This window comes from Festucalex cinctus, chromosome 18 (genome assembly GCF_051991245.1).
Source record: "Festucalex cinctus isolate MCC-2025b chromosome 18, RoL_Fcin_1.0, whole genome shotgun sequence".
NCBI classification, from domain to species: Eukaryota; Metazoa; Chordata; class Actinopteri; order Syngnathiformes; family Syngnathidae; genus Festucalex; species Festucalex cinctus.
This window is the reverse complement of record NC_135428.1, coordinates 12,325,888-12,346,445: the sequence shown is the minus strand read 5'-3', so window position 1 is coordinate 12,346,445 and position 20,558 is coordinate 12,325,888. Positions and strand designations below refer to the sequence as shown.

At 41.6% G+C, this 20,558-nt stretch overlaps 3 protein-coding genes across 7 annotated transcripts in view; 1 reads left to right on the top strand and 2 right to left on the bottom strand.

Moving 5' to 3' along the window:
* Positions 1–1,349, top strand: part of LOC144006830 (uncharacterized) — a 61,636-nt gene extending 60,287 nt beyond the window's left edge. Inside the window, exons 6-7 of one of the 3 annotated variants that reach the window (XM_077505880.1) lie at positions 915–1,013; positions 1,109–1,349. Coding sequence is in view for 1 of the 3 variants with exons in the window: in XM_077505883.1 (XP_077362009.1) it covers positions 1,109–1,163 (55 nt within the window). In the remaining 2 variants the exon portion in view is untranslated. The remainder of the gene's footprint in view (positions 1–914; positions 1,014–1,108) is intronic. The other 2 variants (XM_077505881.1, XM_077505883.1) reach the window with 2 other exon arrangements.
* A 107-nt stretch (positions 1,350–1,456) lies between these two features.
* LOC144006825 (homeodomain-interacting protein kinase 2-like) lies at positions 1,457–5,046 on the bottom strand. 2 transcript variants are annotated; one of them, XM_077505873.1, is made up of 9 exons: positions 4,705–5,046; positions 4,417–4,608; positions 3,757–3,938; positions 3,556–3,679; positions 3,279–3,392; positions 2,858–2,944; positions 2,390–2,586; positions 2,109–2,315; positions 1,457–2,043 (listed from the first exon to the last, which is right to left on the bottom strand). In XM_077505873.1, the coding sequence occupies exons 1-9, from the start codon at positions 4,948–4,950 to the stop codon at positions 1,887–1,889; spliced, it is 1,506 nt and encodes a 501-aa protein (XP_077361999.1). In that variant the 5' UTR covers positions 4,951–5,046; the 3' UTR covers positions 1,457–1,886. The 2 variants fall into 2 exon arrangements, with proteins under 2 accessions (XP_077361999.1, XP_077362000.1); XM_077505874.1 differs by lacking the exon at positions 3,279–3,392 and having other exon boundaries at positions 4,705–5,045.
* Positions 5,047–8,677: 3,631 nt separating this feature from the next.
* Positions 8,678–20,558, bottom strand: part of pof1b (POF1B actin binding protein) — a 25,931-nt gene continuing 14,050 nt past the window's right edge. For both annotated transcript variants that reach the window (XM_077505871.1, XM_077505872.1), the window contains 10 exons: positions 13,305–13,329; positions 13,152–13,226; positions 12,979–13,071; positions 12,790–12,903; positions 11,122–11,274; positions 10,906–11,025; positions 10,258–10,395; positions 9,855–9,928; positions 9,633–9,747; positions 8,678–9,366 (listed from right to left, as the gene is read on the bottom strand). In XM_077505871.1, the coding sequence (XP_077361997.1) occupies positions 9,361–9,366; positions 9,633–9,747; positions 9,855–9,928; positions 10,258–10,395; positions 10,906–11,025; positions 11,122–11,274; positions 12,790–12,903; positions 12,979–13,071; positions 13,152–13,226; positions 13,305–13,329 (913 nt within the window). In that variant the 3' untranslated portion in view covers positions 8,678–9,360. The remainder of the gene's footprint in view (positions 9,367–9,632; positions 9,748–9,854; positions 9,929–10,257; positions 10,396–10,905; positions 11,026–11,121; positions 11,275–12,789; positions 12,904–12,978; positions 13,072–13,151; positions 13,227–13,304; positions 13,330–20,558) is intronic.

Below are 20,558 nucleotides of genomic sequence, written 5' to 3'. Positions count from 1 at the left end.
GAAAATAGCTGAGAGCCGCAAGAAGCGAGGCCAGCTGCAGAGACTGATGAAGATGATGATGAAGATGAGCTCGGATGTTAGCGTCATTTGAGAGGCATTTGCCCCAAACGAGCAGGAGGGCTGGTAGGATCGTCTTCCGCATGCGCAGGTTTTTAAACATGACAAACAGATGTTTGGCTTCCACTTTTCGAGAACATCATTGAATCCACATTTAAATCAGGGCTCTGCAACCTGCGACCGCACGTGGCTCTTTAGTCCCTCTCCTTTGGCTCCCTGTGGAGCTCTTAAAAAATTTTTTTTTAAAGTACACAATATATTTTGTAACATTTTATTATATCAAATATTCTTCTAATTGACTTTATTATAAAAAAGAACATTTTAATATTAAAAAAATGTCAGTCCAGATTTGGAAGTTTTCAGAGACGAAAGGTCGATGATTTTTTTTTAATACCTAAAAATGTCCAAAAAGTAACCATAAATTGTCCAAAAAGAGCATAAATGTAGCATATATAATGTACATAAAATGGCCCAAAAAGTCAGAAAATGTATTTTTAAAAAGCAGAAAAGAAGACGTTCAAAAAGTTAACCATAAAATATACAAAAACAAAACAATCCCCAAAATGACCATAAAATGTCCACAAAATTTCAGAAAATTGATAGCAAAAAAAAAAAGGCATAACAAAAATGTCAACAAATAGCTATAAAATGTCCAAAAAAGGGAAGAAAGGAGGCAATAAATTACCGTAATATGTCCATACTACTTTGTTCATCAAAATATTCAAAGGTCATACGGCTCCAGACATATTTTTCTGTTATTTATTCGGCCTAAAATGGCTCTTTTAACAGTAAAGGTTGCTGACACCTGGATTAAATGATAAATGCAGGATGTTTAATTCTCCTGTTTTATGTGTCAGTTTATAGTAAATAACTGGGAGTGACGATACAGTTTGAAGCAGGTACACCTCAAAGTGATGTTATAGGACGATAGTCTGCCATTTCTTGAGAACAGGCAGGTAAAAAAATAATAATTCTCAACATATTCTCAACATTGTTATCAAAATGTCAGTTTTGAAATGGATTCCAACACGTTTGTGCATCCGTTCCGTAGCAGGTCCCCCACCCTTAGCCAGCTGCTTCTACGGTCACACCCACGGGCCCTCTAATTGCCGCTGATATGTGGGTGCGCAGATGAGTCGAGACACGGATCCATTAAGTGACCAGGCCCGGCTTGATTGGCCCCGGATGAAGCACCCCCTCCCTCCCCCTTGAAATAGCATGATTGGCTGTTGGCCAAGCGGCCATTTCCTGTGTCTGAGAGGAGCTCCAGCCACCGGGACTCGAATGCATTTCCTGACTGAGAATAAAAGTTTTATTAATGAGCGAGCGCCAGTGCACTCTTCTTGCCTTGCTCGTCAGGAAGGATGACGGGTGTGAAAATACAGACACGGTCACAATATAAGGAAGATTGGCCTTTATTTTGAAATCCTGTCACTGTTTTCATGAGTAACACAGGATACACTGCGTGATTACATAATCAATGACAATCCATGATAGTGTTTTATTTTGGGGGGAAAAAAAGAAAAGAGTGGTTAATAAAAATAGGTTGGATGCAAGGGTTAGGCCGGGGTAAGCGTATAACGAATGGTTGGGATGTTCTTGTTCCTATGCCTGAATCATCCTGGTGTCTTTCCTGAGCTCCATCCTGGTTCGGAAGGTTTGTATTTTATGATTGTGGGGTAGTGTTCCGATTAGGGTTAGGTTTAGGGGAGGTTAAGTTTAAGGATGCTGTTTTGAGATCCTGTTCTACTCCGGTTCCAGAAGCATCCTCATGTCCATCCTCAACCACAACTTTGATTCCATTTCAGAGGGGTTACAATTAGGGTAGGTTAGCGTGGACGTTTGAGTGCTTCAACCCTCCTCGTGTCCTTCCTTAGCCACGGCCTTGATTTAGTTTCAGATGCTGCATGAATGTCCAGACGCTGCCTTGCATTCTTGGGGACCTTGGAGGGAGGTTGAACTGGTTGCACAGAGTCCGCCAGACGCCTGGAAAAAGATAATTGCAAAGTTAGGGGTTCGATCTTGATGACGGTCCTTCTAGTTGAGCCTACCTGGGCTGACGCCCTGCATCTGCGGTCTTTCGCTTTTTGGGAAGACGACCCGCTTGTTCCTTCCCACCACCCTTAACTTTCTTCTTCTGCCCCGACTGTTTTTTCTTGCCGTCACGGCTGGCCGGATTCTGCGGTAAGACTTTTGTCTTTTTACCACGAGGATCTTTGCTATCACAGACAGCCATTATCCTGCAGCAAAACCTAACACTGTGAAACGAATAATCTTTTCATTAGCCAGGAGAAACCGATAAACTGATTTAAAAAGTTTTTCAGGTTCTTACTGGGGGCTGATGGAAAAGTGAGGCCATAGGTGGCTCATGCTGACGAACTCATGCTCCAGAACCTGGCGGGGCGTCACCCGTAGGGACGCATCCATGTGGAACATCCCCTTCAGCATGTCCACAAACATCAGCTTATCGGACGCGTACACGACCTGGTCCAGGGGGTGTTTGGTGTAACACCACTGGAACTGCTGGAGCTGGAAAACAAAACTCATGAGAACCTCATCAAGATTCTCTTTAGATACTTTTAGGTCATGGCTCATCAATTCCAGTCCTCGAGGTCCGGAGTCCTGCAGGTTTTGATGTTTCTGCCCACTAGCACACCTGATTCATATAATCAGCTCATCAGAATGCCTGATAATGATCCTGATCTTTAGTATCAGGTGTGTTGGTAGGCGGAAACATCTAAAACCTGCAGGAGTCTAGACCTCGAGGACCGGAATTGGTGAACCCTGTTTTAGGTCATACTTGCAGAAGGTGGTCAAGAGAGCTCAACTTCACCGTCTTGGGCGTCCTGACTGCTATTCCGGTTTCTTTGTGATAAGTTTCCGATGTCTGGAGAGAGATGCTTTTGATGTTAGATTTGACTTTGACATGGTATTCATGAGACTTGACTAGTCTTTGACCTGAAATATGACTTTACAAGTCTTGAAAATCTGCAACTTGAAAATAAGAGACACTCGACTTGACTTTTACTAGCTTGAAATCTGAAGGCTGTCTTGAGACCGACTTTTGACTTGCACAAATGGGACTTACTCCCGTCTCTTGGGAGAAGCATAGGGATAGTTTGGAACGATTGGCTTTCTCACCATTTGTAAGAAAGCAACACTTTTGAACAGAACTCGAGATTAGTTCAGTTCCACCAGCAACAACATGGGAGGGAGTGTACCTTAAGGCTCCACATGCTGGTTTCACTTTCCTTGTGGAAAAAGTTTTTCGTCTTTTTGCCAGAGACCAGAAGGCTGTCTGGAAAAGCTCCTTGAGTCTCTGTGATAGACCTTACCTGAAGAGACAACACAACAAAGTCTCCATGGAGACCTTTGATTTTAAAGTTCCAAGTTCCCATAATCTAACTATTACCCCGCCAACTGTAACCCTAACAATTTGCTCAGCCCTTTCCCAAGCCTTCAATAATATTTGACCATTTTACCATACTGGATATTTACCATTTCGTAGTCATTCTTGCCAGGGAAAATCAGCGTACCCATGTACAAAAAAGCAGTCACACAGCCCATGGACCAAATGTCAATTGCCTCATTGTACGGCGCCCCCACCAAGATCTCCGGAGACCTGAGAGAGGGTCAACAATGTCAAGTTGGCTCCCACGGACACCAATGGAAAAATCTCTCACACAACCAGTAAAATACCGGTAGGGGCGACTCTGAATGTATGAACCCGGTCTAGCATCTGCGACGTCGTGTGTCAGGCCAAAGTCGATGACTTTGACACGGTAGGGCTGCTGCCGGTGGTTGATGAACATGATGTTTTCCAACTTGAGGTCGGCGTGGATCATCCGTCCACACTTGAGGTGTTCCAGAGCCCTGGCGAGCTAACAGAAAGTGGGTTAAAAGAAGGCACATTTGAGAAAATTGAATTTTATTTTGTCTTTCTTTTTTTCTGACAGTCAGTATACAAATAGCCACATGCTCAGAAGTGTATGTCATAATATCGGAGTTTCCGTCACTCACTTGCCTAAGACAGGACCTCACCCTCAAAACAAGATATTTCAGAAATAAAAGAAATTACGGGGTGTAAAGTTCCACACTCTAAGCTCTTGCTTCCAGGAAGTAGCCACTCGCCTAGTCGGAACACCCCAAGTTGCTGCCTTAATACGGGCTAGTTTCAGCAAGAAAAGAAAAAGTTTGTATATGCTTTAGTTGATCCTTGGGTTACTGACCAAAATTTGTCACATACATATTAGTAAGACAGCTGGGAGTTCTTTTACATTGTGGAAAAAAGAAAGCCCATACACAGTACGTTGACTTTAAATCCATTGATTGTAACATCACTGGCTGAACTCAACGTACCTGGTGGACGATGGGTCGGATCTCCTTGACTTGAAGAGGCTTGAATTGTCGCTCCTTCATGAAGTCGAAGAGACTCTTATCCAGGTATTCAAATTCCAAGCAAATGTAGCCCATGTACCTGAAAGTGCTCATCCATTGGACCAGGTGACTCGTGTAGTTTTCCAGCATTTGGATTTTCTGTAGTGCCTCAATCTGTACACATTAGAGTATTGGTTCTCAAATTTCACCCTTCATTCAAGTACAGTACAGTATTTTCATGATTTTTTTTTTTAAGTGTTGTGTTCTAACCTCAAACCTGGCCTGCACAGCAAAGTTTCCCTGGTCCCTGATCATCTTCACCGCCACCGTCTTGTTGGTGTCCATCTTGCGACATTTGGCCACTTTGCCAAAGGTACCCTCACCCATAACGGAGAGCACCTTGTAGTCGGTGACTGCCGATTGAAACCTGGCTCCCGGGCACAGGCTGTAGGTGGTTTCACTGGGGGAGCTGTCCATCTTTGTCCGTACCACTTTCTCTCTTGAAGTGGAAAGCATTTTGATGTGATTGTGTGTACAAACATTCTAAGAAATAAAGCTGAAGCGGCCTGGTTGCACACACACGCACATGATCAAAGAAACACAACATAAAAAGTGGTCATTTTCTTTTAAGGTGTGACATCACTGATGTCTGTAGCATGCCTTTTGGCATCACAGTGCCTTGCCTTTGTATGTTTACATGTATGCTGTACTGACATCACTTTGAGTGATTATAATGAATAAAATCAAATTAAGCATCAAAAACAAAACTAAATTCATTAAGAAAATCTGGTAAAATTAAAATGGTTAAAAAATAATGCTATTGTGTAGTTTGACTCTGATCACCCCAAATTAGGTGTGATAGCCCACTGTGATAATACAATAATAATAATCATAATAATCATAATAATAATAATAATAGTAAATAATAAGAGAATAGATGGATGTTACATTTAAAGAAAGTTACACATTAAAATCATTTACAGTCTACATAGTCAATATTATTATAAGGGCCATTGTAAAAAGAGATTTTCTTTGAATTTGATGAAGTATAACAAATGTAAACACATCCGTAACCCACATATCTGTTGATAATTTTTAAATAACATGCTACAGTACTTCGTAACAGGTGAATCCAAAACATTAAAATGATGCGAATCTGTGCCAGCAGATTTATTTTGAAGGGGTAACAAAGAAAGTTGTTTGTTTCTGACAAAGTTGGTAAACTTACGCACATACAGAGCTTTACTGTATACATATTCTAATTTTGTAGAAAGAAAAAAAAATGTGAGAGAGAGAAAACTCAAAACTGATGTAGAAACACGAAGATCTGATTTTTCTTTGAAGTACTTTTCTTTTTTAAATTCTGTTTCTTATTAACACTAGACCATGAAGTGTAATATGCGTGACAAGTATTTTTTGTTTTTTAGTAAAACAAATACAGTATTACTAAAGTTTGTAAGTGCGATTTTATTTTGAAGGGGCACTGTCAAAAACGGAAGTGTTGCTTTTGAGCACACCTGCGAGGCCCCCCGCCCCCTGTAGAGATAACGTTACGTCAGCAAACACTTAAGGTCAGTGGCAAACACGATGTTGGTGAGTTAATCGACTTTTTAACTTGTTTGTTTTAACGTTCTACGGTATGTGGTTAAAATCACTTAAAACAACAAAACACGTTTCCGTGCATCATGTACTGTGTTGACTTCAACTGAGGGGGTCATTTCAAAATTACAAAAAATATATACAGTATATAAAATGGCGGCGTATATGTTAGCAACTAAAGATGTCAAAGTCGTATTTTCTAGACCGGTCACCACCGGGCTGTAGACCCCCCTCGGGCATGTGGGGCATGCTTTCTGTGTAAAAGGGGGTCGATAGGCCTGGCAGGCTTTGGACGGGGGAGGGTGGGTCAAAATGGTGACAATACACAAGTTACCTTTAACGGAGCTTTCAACCATTAAATACATACATAAATTGACAGTATTAAGAAAGCAGTATACTCAATATCATATTTTTTCTTCACCCTGAAATTAGAAGAAGGGGACAAAAAGAGCCAAATATACAATATTTGAAAATGTCATTTATTTCTACAAGTGCACTGAGGCTGTTCTGGATCAAATTTGACCCTTGTCTACTCAAATGAATTTGAGACGTAGCCTAATGTATGTTCTCAAACTTTTTCTCAAAGTTCCAGCTTAAAGATTTCTATAATTCTCCAAATAAAAACACAATGACAACCATTGGAATGCAGAAGTAGCACAATACACAGTAGTGTTCATAATGTTAAAATAATAATAATAATAATAATAATAATAATAATAAAAAGGCGGAAGCTAAATTATTTATAAAATATATATTTAACTTTGTTGAGAAGAGGAGTTGTGAACAATTCTGTGTTCTTTGAACCCCCCCCCCCTCTCCCCATCAAGGCCAATAAATCCTTATTGATCTGATTAAAGGAGAGTGTGTATGGAGGGTATGGTGGGGGAAGGGATTATAATAATAATGCGGGCGACATTGATTATGGCTAATAACGCTTTTGATCTGGACGATGCAGTTTCTCTTCCTGCCTCCATTGCACTAAAATCCCCCCGGGCCTCTCAGAGGCAGAGTGGGTGTACATGGATGCATCCGACACAGAAGAAATTGCATGTGGCTGAGATGAGTGAAATGGTTGAATGGTATGGGAGTTAAAGTAAAGGGTATTCAGTCATTAAAAAGGGGATTTACTGTACTGAACTCTGGAAAAAGTCACCATTAGATTAGTTAAGTTAATGCTAAAGGTGGACATGATCAGCTAATCAGTGCTAATCATTAGGGGCGTTAAAAAAAATCGATTCGGTGATATATCGCGATACTACATCGCGCGATTCTCGAATCGATTCAATTTAAAAAAAAATCGATTTTTTTTTTTTTTTTTTTTTTTTAAAGAGCTCAGAATTGTTCATTCGGTAGTCTTACCGATTCAACGTCTTATCATCACTGCCTTTTTTTTTTTGTGTGTGTGTGTGTGTGAATCGATTTTTAAACTTCCATTTTCAACAAAACGTCTGACTTCAGGTTAGGATTCACACCTTGAGCATGGAAGAATGTTATATGAACGGAACATTAAGCCTTAATATTTTATTTTAATGCTGTTCAAACATGAAACAGATTACAACCTCTATAAGACTGAAATTTCAGATAAATAAATAATACATTTTCATATAAATCTTACACTCTACAAGCTTACTGATTAGTATTTTCTAAATTTGAATGAAAAAAAATCGCAACAATCGACTTATAAATTCGTATCGGGATTAATCGGTATCGAATCGAATCGTGACCTGTGAATCGTGATACGAATCGAATCGTCAGGTACTAGGCAATTCACACCCCTACTAATCATGCTAACCAGTGAATTGATCGTTAATATTGTGGATTAAATTTGAGGTACCAGGCTACTTCCTGGTTTGTGCAGGATAACTTAAGTGGTACAATGATGATGCTTTTCCACAGTGCTGAGGCAAACTGCAAAAATCATGCCGCACTGACCACTCCAGTTGGAACGAAATGCACCAAAAACAACTACAATTATATTGATTTTTCTTTTTAGAAAGAACACACAAGAGACTGAGGGCAAAGTGGAGGGTGTGGAACGTCAACACTTATGTTAGCATTGTGCATTTGCTTTTGGAATTTGTAGCTACGGGTCCTAATATTACATATCTCATGTCAATAACACATTAGCACCTTTAATGAATCCTTAGTGGAACACAAAACACATTGTGCAGTTTGACCTTTTTTGTGCCATCTCATAGCTGAAATTTGTTTGTAAGCAGTTGCTGTTTTTTTGTTGTTGTTTTTGTTCCCCCCCCCCCCTCTTCCACTGTCATGCCTCATAATTAATTCACAAGGCCTACATACCGTCCAACGGCCTGCATAATCGATTGGGTCCATGAACGTGTGAGACGAGGGTGGGAAAGGATAACATAAAATTTAGCTCTGTGTGGTAGAGCTTCACTTTTTACGTTGCTTTCTATTGTGCACATTTGGAGCCAGTCGGGATGGCTTTCATTTGTAGGAGAACGTCGGGGGGTAGTGACAAGCAGTCGATGGATCATGGGGCAGCCAACAAGCCCTACAGAGCTGCCATGACCTCATTCCACGCTCCACTGCCTGACTCAGAGGAAATGGCGCCATCTGTTGTCTAAATCACAACAGTGCAAAAACAAACAAACAAACAAACAAAAAACAGACACTGAAAGACAGTTATGTTTTGTTTAATCCCAAACACAACAGCGGATGGACGTATCCATCCAAAACAAATTACAGACAAGTGAAAACAGATATAGTTCCAGACTGACTAAAGCTACAACCAGTTAATTTAGCTTAGCCTACTGTTAGCATGTAGCATCGTTTCCACCTTTGGAAACATTATACAAACCGGGAATGAGCAGTCAAAATTTTAGAAAGTTTTTTTGCATGGAGGTTTTATTGCTAATGAGTTAGCGTCCATGCTATACAGGCTGGAGATCAGCTTCCAGTGGACTAAAAGGGTTCAATACAAACACACAAAGAAATAAGTCGACATCATATTGTGCTTTAAAAACCATCTTAAAACTCCATAACCATAAGCACCTCAATTCATGCACCTCCCCTTCATACCACCCTCAGATAAAAATGATTAAATACAAGCGTCGGACAGCAAAGCAAAGCTCCCCATTTCTCTAAACCGTCTCACAAATATATATATTTAAATATTTACAGCGACAAATTCACCTGGCTTTGTGTGGAAACATCAACGAGCTACTGCAAAAGCCAGGCAGTGTTTGCTCAGAATTGGTCAATGCAATAAAATATTTTCGGAATTGTTGTATTAGTATAAAAATAAGACATCAGATGCTTGGAGTGGACAGGATGGGTTATCTCCATGTTGTTCTTGTTCCCTCATTCCTGTTGAACAGAAGCAGTGTTTTCATTCATAAGTGTATGGAGAGAATTGCCTGCTGTAATACTTTTTGGCCACCAAGAGGCGCCAGTTTATTTGATAAAGGTGAACACAAGTGGGTCTGTAATGTATCTCCAGTCAATTGCAGGGGAGACACATTCAAGACACACCTGCGAAAGGTGAAAAATTGCAATTTGCAACATAGCGAGACCATATAAACATTTAGCATTTTGCTAATGCTATAGTTGTCAAGTCCCATTCCGTTACATACCCGTCTAATAATCTCTCCGGATCTTTCAATGACGATGGTCTTGTCTTCACCGACAGGCGATGTCACCTGGTAATCGTCACTCAGCAGGCCGAGGAGGGGGTACTGGTTCCTGTATCTGCAGTGATGTAAAAGACCAGAAATCACACAGTTGGGTTGTTGCGACGAATGAGCAGTCGTGTGTGATTTCCTCTCCTCCCCTACTGTCTTTATCATGTTAGGTACCTTTTGGTGATGATAGTCTTGGTAGTCTTGGAGCTGTCGTTTCTGGTTCTGTCCATCATCAGCCTCCGGATCTCCTACAGGCAGGTCAAGAATGTAACAATTAGTAGCCAGTACACTGAAGACAGTGGTCAGTGGAAAACTCTAATCAGGGTTGTTGTTTTTTTTTAAACCAAGGAATTCACAAATACTGTCTCTGTTTTTCAAAGGCTAATCGTAGAAGAGTGTATCGGCCAGCTTGTTTGTAAACCACGATAATGATTCCTAGTTTTCTACTGATAGTAACTTTTTCCTGGTGAAAGGAAAGAGTCTGCTCTTTCTTTCGGACGGGTTTGTTGAAGGGGTTGCGTTACTTCCTAAAAACGTTAGTAATGCTACATGAGCGTTTGTGCTGTTAGTTCCAGACCTCCTCCTGTCTGGAGATGGTGGTCTGCCGCTGCTCCAGCATGGCGAGCAGCTCCGAGATCTTCAACTGGAGGGTCTTCTCCGATGCAGACGCCGACCTCTCGGTGGTGACCTCTGTCTGGAGCCTCGTAATCTGAGTCTGGGAGGAGAGAGAAGCACAGACAAGGGTGAGTGTTCCCTTTCCCAGTTTCAATTAGGGATGGAACGATATCCAAACAACACCAGATAATTACCAGACCATTAGCATGTATTTAAACATAGAAGGGCCAAAACATGCCTTGAGAAAATTAAACTGCACTGAACTAACCACCAGAAGGTGCTAGAACTGCACAAATGGATATCAACCTGACTTTTTTTTTTTAACAAATGTTCCGCTTTTAATATCAACGACGATACATTGTGGCAGTTTTAATATCGCAATATCACAATATTGCTGTTATCGTTGCATCCCTAGTATCAATACAATGTACCTTGAACTGTTTGCGCACTTGCTATAACCTGTCCATGGCATTTTGCTTTATGATTTAGCATTAGCAGACGTTGATCAGATGAAATTATATTGGTTTGGTTGAACAGTTTGCGTCTTACATATACAATGTAAACAAATATGAAATAGGGATTTGCTGTGTCCCAATGCTGGTCCATTCACCCGCAGCCGCTGGATCTCTTGGTCCTTCTCCTGTCTCATGGTCCCGAGCTGCTCGTTGAACTGCCGCGACAGCTCCTCGGTCTTGATGTGCAGCGTGCTGCTGTTGGATTGGCCTAATTGCTGCAAGGTGAGGGCGGAAAGACGAACATGTTCAGATACTTTGAGACAAAAGTGAGAAGGTATTTACTGAGAACGGGAGAGAGGGTGGTCGGCTACTTTCTGTCGGAGTATCTCGTTCTCCTTCTCCAGAGCTCTGATGCGTCCTTCCAGCTCTCGCATTCGGAAGTCGCGGCTAGAGTCGGTGTTGCGGGCGCTCATCAGCTGGCTCTCCAAGGAGCGCTGGGAGGCGGTGGTTTCTTTCAGAGACACCTGGTGCACAAAATGGTTAATCGGGAGATGAGACTTTTGCATAATGGGTTACTCAAGATCATAATCTACTCTCATAGCGGTCAGGATATACCCTTTCAAACTGTACCAGAATGTATTGTGGACTGTTAACTAGGGGTGTAAAAATTAGTGCGTTAATGTTGAGGTTAATTTAAAGTTAACGCTACAATTTTTCAACATGCGATTAATGACCACCCCAGCCTGTACTGGGGGAATTCCAATGTATATATTTGTGGAGACTGGGGTCAAGTTGTATTTTACAATTTATAAAATGTGCAGAATTGTACAAGTTACTTCATGTTAAAGATTCGATAGCTCTTAACATGAAAAGAAAAATGCACTGAACTGTTACCAACGTCTTGCAAATGCAATTATGCCATCTAGTGGCAGGAAAAAAATGACAGACACAAATCAATATCACACTCGTTTTTTACAGTACAGTACATCTTTTTAATTTTAACTCAATTTTATGAATTATGAAATTACTGTAGCAATGACTAAAAGATGCAGCCATATTTCTATTAGTTTAACATTTTCTTCCACTTTTATGTTAACAAGAATACGAAACATTTAGAACAGAGTAACAGACATAAAATTTGTGATTAATCGTGAGTTAAATATTGAAGTCATGCGATTAATAGGGATGTAAAGATATCCAAATGTCGCGATACGATATTAGCGCGATATAAAGCTCACGATACGATAATTATCACGATATATTGTGGGGAGGTTGCCGATATTTAAAAAAGGTCACAGATTGTGTATTTAAAAAAAAAAAAAAAAAAAAAAAAAGGCACAATTTTGTGCATAACAGCAAAATTCTATTATGTTTTATTATTATAATTATGTTATTATTGTTATGTTGTTCATGCACGCACACATAGTTCCTCCATATATTGACTTGTTTCACAGGCATATTACATTCCCAATTCATCTGACAATTAGTGTACATTTTAAACATAGAAGGGCCAAAACATCCCTAATGAAAATTAAACTGCACTAAAAAAACTAGCCACCATTTTTAATTTTCTTTGTATTTCCTTTTTTGGTCTAATCTATTCTGGCTGACTCAATTGTCAATTGTTAAAGGTCTTAAATCTATATTGACTTGAGTTTCTAATTCTGTTTGACAGTGATGGGTATGTTTGTTTGGGTGGGTTTTAATTTGTGTACATTTTTTGTATTTTTGTGTGTGTGTGTATTTAAAAAAAAATCAATAAATATATCAAACACAAAAAAGCTAGCCACCAGAGGGTGCTCGAACTGCACAAATGGAAATCAACCTAACTTTTTTTTTTTTAACAGATGTGTTGCATTTAATACCGTCAACCTGACTCAACTCAACTCAACTCAAGTTTGACGACCACGACGATATTGTGGTAGTTTTAATATTACGATATCGCACTTATCATTACATTACTAGCGATTAATTGCGATTAAACATTTTAATCGCCCGACAACCCTAGTGGAAACACATTTTGCGGTTAATTTTCTTACCTGAAGCTGTCTGTTGTTTTCGCGAACCTCTTCCAAGAGGCTGTCGTACTGGCGAGCCTGATCCACTTTGAAGGCCAGATCTCGCTCCAGCGCCTCCTTCTCGGTCTCCAGGCGCTGGAACACGCACCCACACACGTTTCAACCTAACTTGCGTATTAGAAGTGAGTGCTGAAGTGTTGTCGGTCTTACCCGCAGGTCGTCGGACATGTGGAGGAGTTCCTCTCTCAGGCTGCTGAAGGTGGACAGCAGCAGACGCATGCTCTTATCCGCAGTCAGGCGAGTCTACACGTGAGCAAACATACACACTTGTTGACATTTTGCTCGACGCTGATCTCAACACGTGGTTCTTATTAATAACTGACCTGGAGCAGGTAACGGATTTGCTGTTTGGTCAGTTCAGTGGCTCCTTTAGGGAGCAGAGCCTCCACATCTTCCACCTAAACACACACATTATTACTGATATTAGGTGTTCAGTCTGACAAAATGAGTGTTTTGGTCATTTCACGTTAACGCACCTGGTCAACACCGAGATCCACTTTCCTGCCACGCACAATGGAGAAAGCAAACAAAAAGATCAGTCACAACAACAAAAAATAAACGACAATCATCCGCCTGACATCCCACAATTGTTGTTGGACAGCACAACAGTACGGGAGTAGATGGCATCAGGTGTCACATGTCGTATGTCTGACTGGATTTTCCATAATTCTTTTACACTACAAAACAACCATTTGCGTGATGTACAGATTTTTTTGGGCGGGGAAACTCAGTGCTTGTTTTCCGTCAGTACGCCCGTCACGGTTTGAAGTGGATAAATTTGCCAGGTCGACCGTGTTGCCACAATTATGTGTCAGGGCTGTGTAGTGCTGTCACTATCGAATATTTTTAGAATCAATTAATCTGTTGATTATTCAATTGTTTAATCAACTAATCTGATTCATTTTAATTTTGCATTAAAGTGTATTACAAAAACATTTTTCTGTGATTACGGTTTGTTAACCAGTAATTGTTTGTTCTGTACTTCAGATTCGTATAGTGATTAAAAAAAAAAAAGGGGGGGGTGGTATTGATGTTGAACTGGGTTATTGGTTTGATCGTTGTTTTCCAAAGTAAAAACAGATGTTGGCAAATGTCTTATTTTGATTAAACACAGAAGATAATCAGTCTTCTTTCTTTTTTTTTTTTTTTTTTTTTTTTTTTTTTTTTTTTTTTTTTCTTTTTTTTTTTTTTTTTTTTTTTTTTTTTTTTTTTTTTTTTTTTTTTTCTTTTTTTGAAGAGCTCAGAATTGTTCATTCGGTAGTCTTACCGATTCAACGTCTTGTCATCATTGCTCTTTTCCTTTTTTTTTTTTTTTTTTTTTTTTTTTTTTTTTTTGTGTGTGTGTATGTGTGCGTGCGTTTGCGTGCGTGCGTTTGCGTGCGTGCGTGCGTTTGCGTGTGTGCGTTTGCGTGCGTTTGCGTGCGTGCGTGCAAATACGTATAAATTTATACTCATTCATTCACCTAAAACCTTATAAATATCCCATTACCCTTCGCCTTAACCAGGTACTTCAGAATCTTGCCAGAGTCGTGAGATTTAAATGGTCAGGAGACCAGAGAAAAGGTCAGAAAAAAAAGAAATAAAGAGAAAAGAAAGGTAAATCAAAGTGACATCCAGCACCGACCAAACACTTCCTGCCTTCCCCATGATTACAAAATCAAAGTCTTACGCCAACCCCGGAAGCCTCTAAATTCCAGCAAATTTAGCGAGATCTCAAGAGCCCAGAGGAAAAACTAAAGAGAGGAAGGAGGGAAGGATCGATAAGGCAGAGTGAGATCAATAGAAGCCAGTACATCCAATCCATCAAAGTGAAGTCCAGCACCAACAAGACCCCTCCTGCGTGGTTACAAAACCGGAGTCTTATGCCAACCCCAGAAACCTCATACTTCTAATAAATTAAGATCTCAAGTGACCAGAGGAAAAACTAAAGAGAGGAAGGAGGGAAGGATAGATAAAGAAAAGTGAGAACCACAGACACCAGCACCAACTGATTCAAGGGGCTGTGGGAGGGAGAGGGTACTTCTGTTGAGTTTCAGTAGATGCTGGTGCGACGGATCTGGCATGCATAAGGACCACCACCAAAGAGAGAAGCCGTCAACCGCGGTCCAGCAAAGAGAGCACCCCCCCCCCCCCCACCCCCCCCGGAATCCCCAGGCCGCGGCAGCACCAAGGCCACCCCCAAGCCACCCGAGCGGACACCGGTCAGCGAGCCGACCCAGATACCCGGAACACCCCCGCCCCAGCCCCGGCCCACACCCCCGAGCCCAAGGCCGCAGAACGAGGCCCAGCGGGCCCCCACAGCGCCCCACCGGTCCCCAGCCCCCATCCCCCCACGACCCCCCCGCACCCCACCCAAACCCGCCATCCACCACGACCCAGGCCCCACCACCCCCGACCCCCAAACCCCCGAACACACCCCGACCCCCAGCACCCAACCCCCCACCCACCCATACCTCCACCCCCCCCCCAAACAAGCCGCCCCCCCCCGACGGCCGCCACCCCCCCCCCCGCGAACCCGGCCCCCCGCGAGAACCCCCCACCCCCCCCCGGAAACCGGCACCGGGCAGCAGCGCAGAGAGGGAAGATGTGCCCACCCCACCTCCAGCCGCGCGAGATTTGCACCGCGGCGGGAGGGGGGAAGCAGAGGAGGAAGCACCAGGGGAGAAGGCGGGACACCAGAACACCGAGCCCGGTGGGGAGAGGCCCCGGTCGTCACGCCAGAGTACAAGTGACACCTAACCCTGTTACTGAGTCCGCCAGCTCGCCGACTGGCGAGCTCTACCCTTACACCGTGAATGTGGCCCCACCCAGTGTATATACAAGTGTGTGCGTGTGGTGCATTAAAATTGGGAGCAGGTGAGTCGGAGCAGAGGGAAAAAATTTCCCCTACTCCGACACACCCGTATCCCCCCCCAAAAAATGAATATGTATATGTGTGGTGCATTAAAAAAGGGAATGGAGGGACAAAGTGGTGGGGCAGGGACACAAATGGGGGGGACCACAGCGCTGCCAGGCACTGCAGTCCATCCCCTCTGATGGCTCCCCGCCCCAACTCACCCCTCCCCTTGGACGTGAGGTGCATTAAAATTGGAGGGGAGTTGAAGGGTGAAGACGGTGTTTCCACCCTTCCCCACCCCACCAAGAAATGTGTTGTGTGCCCTATGTGTATATTTACAAAGTGTATAGTGCAAGCTAGTGAAGTGAGTAAGAGGAGCGACCAGCGGGGCCTCACCCAACCCGGCGGGTGTAGGTGGCACGCCCGCCCCCCAGCACCCCCACCCCCCGCCGCCCCCCACCTCATCCACCCGGCACCACAATGGGCGGACAGCCAGCGCAGCAGGGCTACCGGACAGCCCACCAGCCACCGGGGCCCGCCCGGGGCACCAGGAGTTATACCGGAGCGGGGCAGGCCCCAAACCCTCGCCCGGCCCCCGGAGCCCGACGCCCGGGCCGGGGAGGGAGCCCCAGGCCCAGGGAGAGGGAGGGGGAGGGGCCGCAGGGCAGACAGGGAAGGGGGGGGGGGGGCGGGGGAAGCGGGGAGAAGACGACAAGAAGGCGAAAGGGCGGCTGCAGGGCAGGAGGCGGGGGGGGAGAGGAGGAGGGAGGGCGACAAGGGAAAAGGGACCGGGAGGCAGAGGAGGATGGGCGGGAGGAGGCGAGGAGGGAGAGGCGACGGGGGGGAGGAAGGGGGAGGGGAGAGGGAACCACGGGGCACACCGGAGGCCCACCCACCCCGAACCGCGCCGCCGGGCACGGAGCAGCGGACCGCGCCGGGACGGCACCGCCCCGGGCACCAGGGGAAGCACCCCAACACCGCACCCCACAGGGGGCCCAGGGAGCGGCCAAGACGCAACCGCCACCGAGCAGACAACGGGGGGGGGGGGGGGGGGGGGCAGAACCACCCCCGCCCGACCACAGGGGACGGCGTCAAGAAAATTGACTAATTAGCATGCAGTAACACCAAGTGTTGATGCTTAGTGCCCACTAGAAATAGATCTTAAGGAGTTATTGAGTATAGTGTCGTATAGTGTGGTATGCTCGAGCCCACTAGCAGCAACTAGGTTCCTGACTATATAAAAATAAAAACAATCAGATACAAAATACCAAATACAGGAGCAGCGAAAACAGAAGTTGTAACGATGTGGTGGCTCTCGTTAACAGGCAGAATCTTGGCAGGATTAAGTTGCCAAATTGAGATTAAAATATTCTATGTACATAGACCATATTTGTTTAAATCTTGATACTTGATTTTTATTTAAGGCAGAGATTTTTTCCATTGAGATATAATTTATTAGTAAGTTTAACCAGTGGTCGATATTTAGAGATTGTTTATTTTTCCAATTGACAAGGATTATTTTTTTAGCAATAGTAAGGGCTATAAATATAGATTGAGATTGTTTACATGGTCGCTCAGTTATTGTTAAGTCACCTAGTAAACACAGTCTTGGAGATAAAGGAAGCCTACAGTTTAATATATCAGCGAGCTTTTCCAAGATTTTAGTCCAGAAATGCAGCACTGGAGTACATGACCATAAAGCATGAAGATAAGTATCGGCAGTGTTTTGTGAGCACTGGAGACAAATGTCGGAGTCAGAGAGTCCCATTTTTTTCATCATATATTGTGTAATATATGTTCTATGAAGTATCTTATATTGGATAAGTTGCAAATTTGTCTGTTTGGTCATTTTAAATACATTTTCACAGATTTGGGTCCAAAAGTCTGGTTCCGGAACTATAGACAAGTCTTTTTCCCATTTTAAAGTCGGTAAATACGTTTTATTTGTGTATAAAAATAACTTATATATTTTTGATATTTTCTTTATTGTTGTTGGAGAAAGCTTTATAATATCTTTAGCTAAGACAGGCAGTTGGAGCGTATCTTGAAGTGTTGGGATTTGTTTCTTAACCATATTTTTAACTTGCAGATAATGTAAGAAATTTCCCTTTTTTATTTCATATTTCTGGACCAAGTTTGTATATGATATAAACTTATTATCTGAGAAAAGATGATGAAGGTGTGTAATTCCTTTCTGCTCCCATAGGCTTAAATGGAACGACTGATTATTAAGTTGAAAGTCGGGGTTATGCCAAATGGGAGAGAGCCCACAGGGCGCCAATTGGGAGTTTGTAATTTCTAATGCCTTCCACCAGGCAGTCAGGGTGGCGGCTATCATTGGGTTTTTAAAACAATTATGTCGTCTTATTGATTTTGTAATAAAGAGTAAATCTGACAGTCTAAGATTATTACAATCCTTCTGCTCCAATTCCAACCAACAGTTAGTATCTCTGTTGGGTTGTGTCCATAGCACAAGATATTGTAGTTGATTAGCTAGATAATAGTACATAAAGTTTGGTGCCTCTAAACCTCCTTTAGATTTACTTTCCTGAAGAGTAGATAGACTAATTTTGGCTTTTTTTTTATTCCAATAGAATTTTATGATAGCAGAGTCCAGCGATTGGAACCAGTTAGACGTAGGTTTAAATGGAATCATTGAAAATAAATAATTAATCTTTGGTAAAACTTTCATTTTTATAGTAGCTATCCGTCCTATTAAAGAGATCGGAAGATTATTCCAGCGTTCCAGGTCACTACGGATACTATCCAATAATGGTGAAAAATTTAAAGAAGTTAATTCAGTTAACTTAGGTGAAATTTTAACACCTAAGTATTTTAAATTACCTGTAGGAAAGGAGTAGTGTGGATCCTGACTTGTAGGATTCCATGAATTTTCTGTAATAGGTAATAATGTTGATTTTGTCCAGTTAATAGAGTAATCTGATAAGTGAGAGAATTTAGTTATTAATTTAAATGCTTCCCCTAGCGAAATAGCAGGTTCTTCTAAATAGAGTAATATATCATCGGCATATAGATTAATTTTATGTTCTATTGTCCCGGAGTGGATTCCTTGGATCCGTCTATCCTGACGTATAGCTAATGCAAGCGGCTCAATAAATATAGCAAATAATAAAGGAGAAATTGGGCACCCTTGTCTTGTTCCCCTTTGTAAAGTAAAACTCTGTGATGTAATCCCATTAGTAGTAACTGTAGCTTTAGGAGAATCATGTAATATTGAGACCCATTGAATGAATGACTCCCCGAAGCCGAATTTATTTAAGACAGCAAAGAGGAAGGACCAGTTAACTTTATCGAATGCTTTTTCTGCATCCAGCGAAATAACAACTGCCTTTTTATCATGCCGCTGTGACATACTAATCAAGTTAAAGAGTCTCCTAATATTATTAGTAGAATGACGACCTTTAATAAAACCTGTTTGATCACTATGAATAATTGTCGAGATTACCGTCTCTAATCGAGATGCCAAGGCCTTAGCGATAATTTTAATATCGGTATTAATTAGTGATATCGGTCGGTAACTTGACGGGAGGGTAGGGTCTTTTTCTGGCTTTAATAAAAGTTTAATTGCTGCTATATTCATATCTTGACGTATATCACCTTTACTTTTAATTTCAGTTACTACTCTTAGAAATAATGGAGCAAACATTAACCAGAAATGTTTAAAAAATATAGCCGGAAAGCCGTCTGGACCAGGTGCTCTGCCATTAGGCATACTGTCTAAAGCACGATACAACTCATCTATAGTAAGCGGGGTATCGAGAATATCTTTATGTTCAATAGATAACTGAGGTATATTTAAGCTGTTTAGGAATTCCTCAATATATTCAGGGTTAGGTCTATTAATTTCTGTGTATAGATTTCGATAATAGTTATAAAAAATATGGTTAATTTCTTCTGGTGATTGTGTGCATTCACCATTTATATCTTTAATAGCCGTTATAAGAGATTTTTCCCGATTCCGTTGAAGTTGATTTGCCAGGAATTTACCTGATTTATTATTATGTTCAAAATTATTATATCTCAACTGTTGTATTATAAACTCTGTCTTTTTAGATAACATGTTATCTAACTGTATTTTTATATTCTGTAGTTCTATCCATATTTGATTATTTGGGTTTAATACATATTCATCCGTTAGTTGTTTAATTTTATCTTCCAGGTATTTTTCTAATTTTTGATCCTGTTTCTTTTTATAAGTTGAATATGATATAATTTTCCCTCTAATTACCGCTTTCCCTGCTTCCCAGAGAAGAGATGGAGATATATTTGGAGAGTCATTTATTTCCAAAAAATCTGCCCACTCCCTTCTAATAATTTTATCAAACTCTACGTCTTTCAGTAATGAGATGTTAAAACGCCATATCGGGGGAGGTTTAAAGGTAGAGTCAATTTGTAGAGTGAGGGAGACTGGTGCATGATCACTTATAATTATAGAATGTATTTTTATAGCAGTTTTATCAACAATAGAATTATTTGTAAGGAAAAAATCAATTCTTGAGAATGATCGGTGCACAGCAGAGAAGAAAGTAAATTCCTTCTTAGTTGGGTTTTGAAGTCTCCAGCCATCGCTGAGGCCAAAATCCTCCATATACTCATCTATTACTTTAGCGGATCGTAATCGCCTTGTATATATCGTATTATTAGAACGATCTATTAACGGGTTCAAGACCGTGTTAAAATCACCTCCAATAATAATAGTAGAATTTGTTGCTAAATCGAGTAACCGAGAGAAAAATTCATGGAAAAAATCAGGGTCATCATTATTTGGGGCATATAAATTACCAATTGTATATACTTTATTAAATATAGTTACCTGGATAATAATATATCGGCCCTCTAAATCTGTTACTATATTATTTAGAGTAAAGAATAA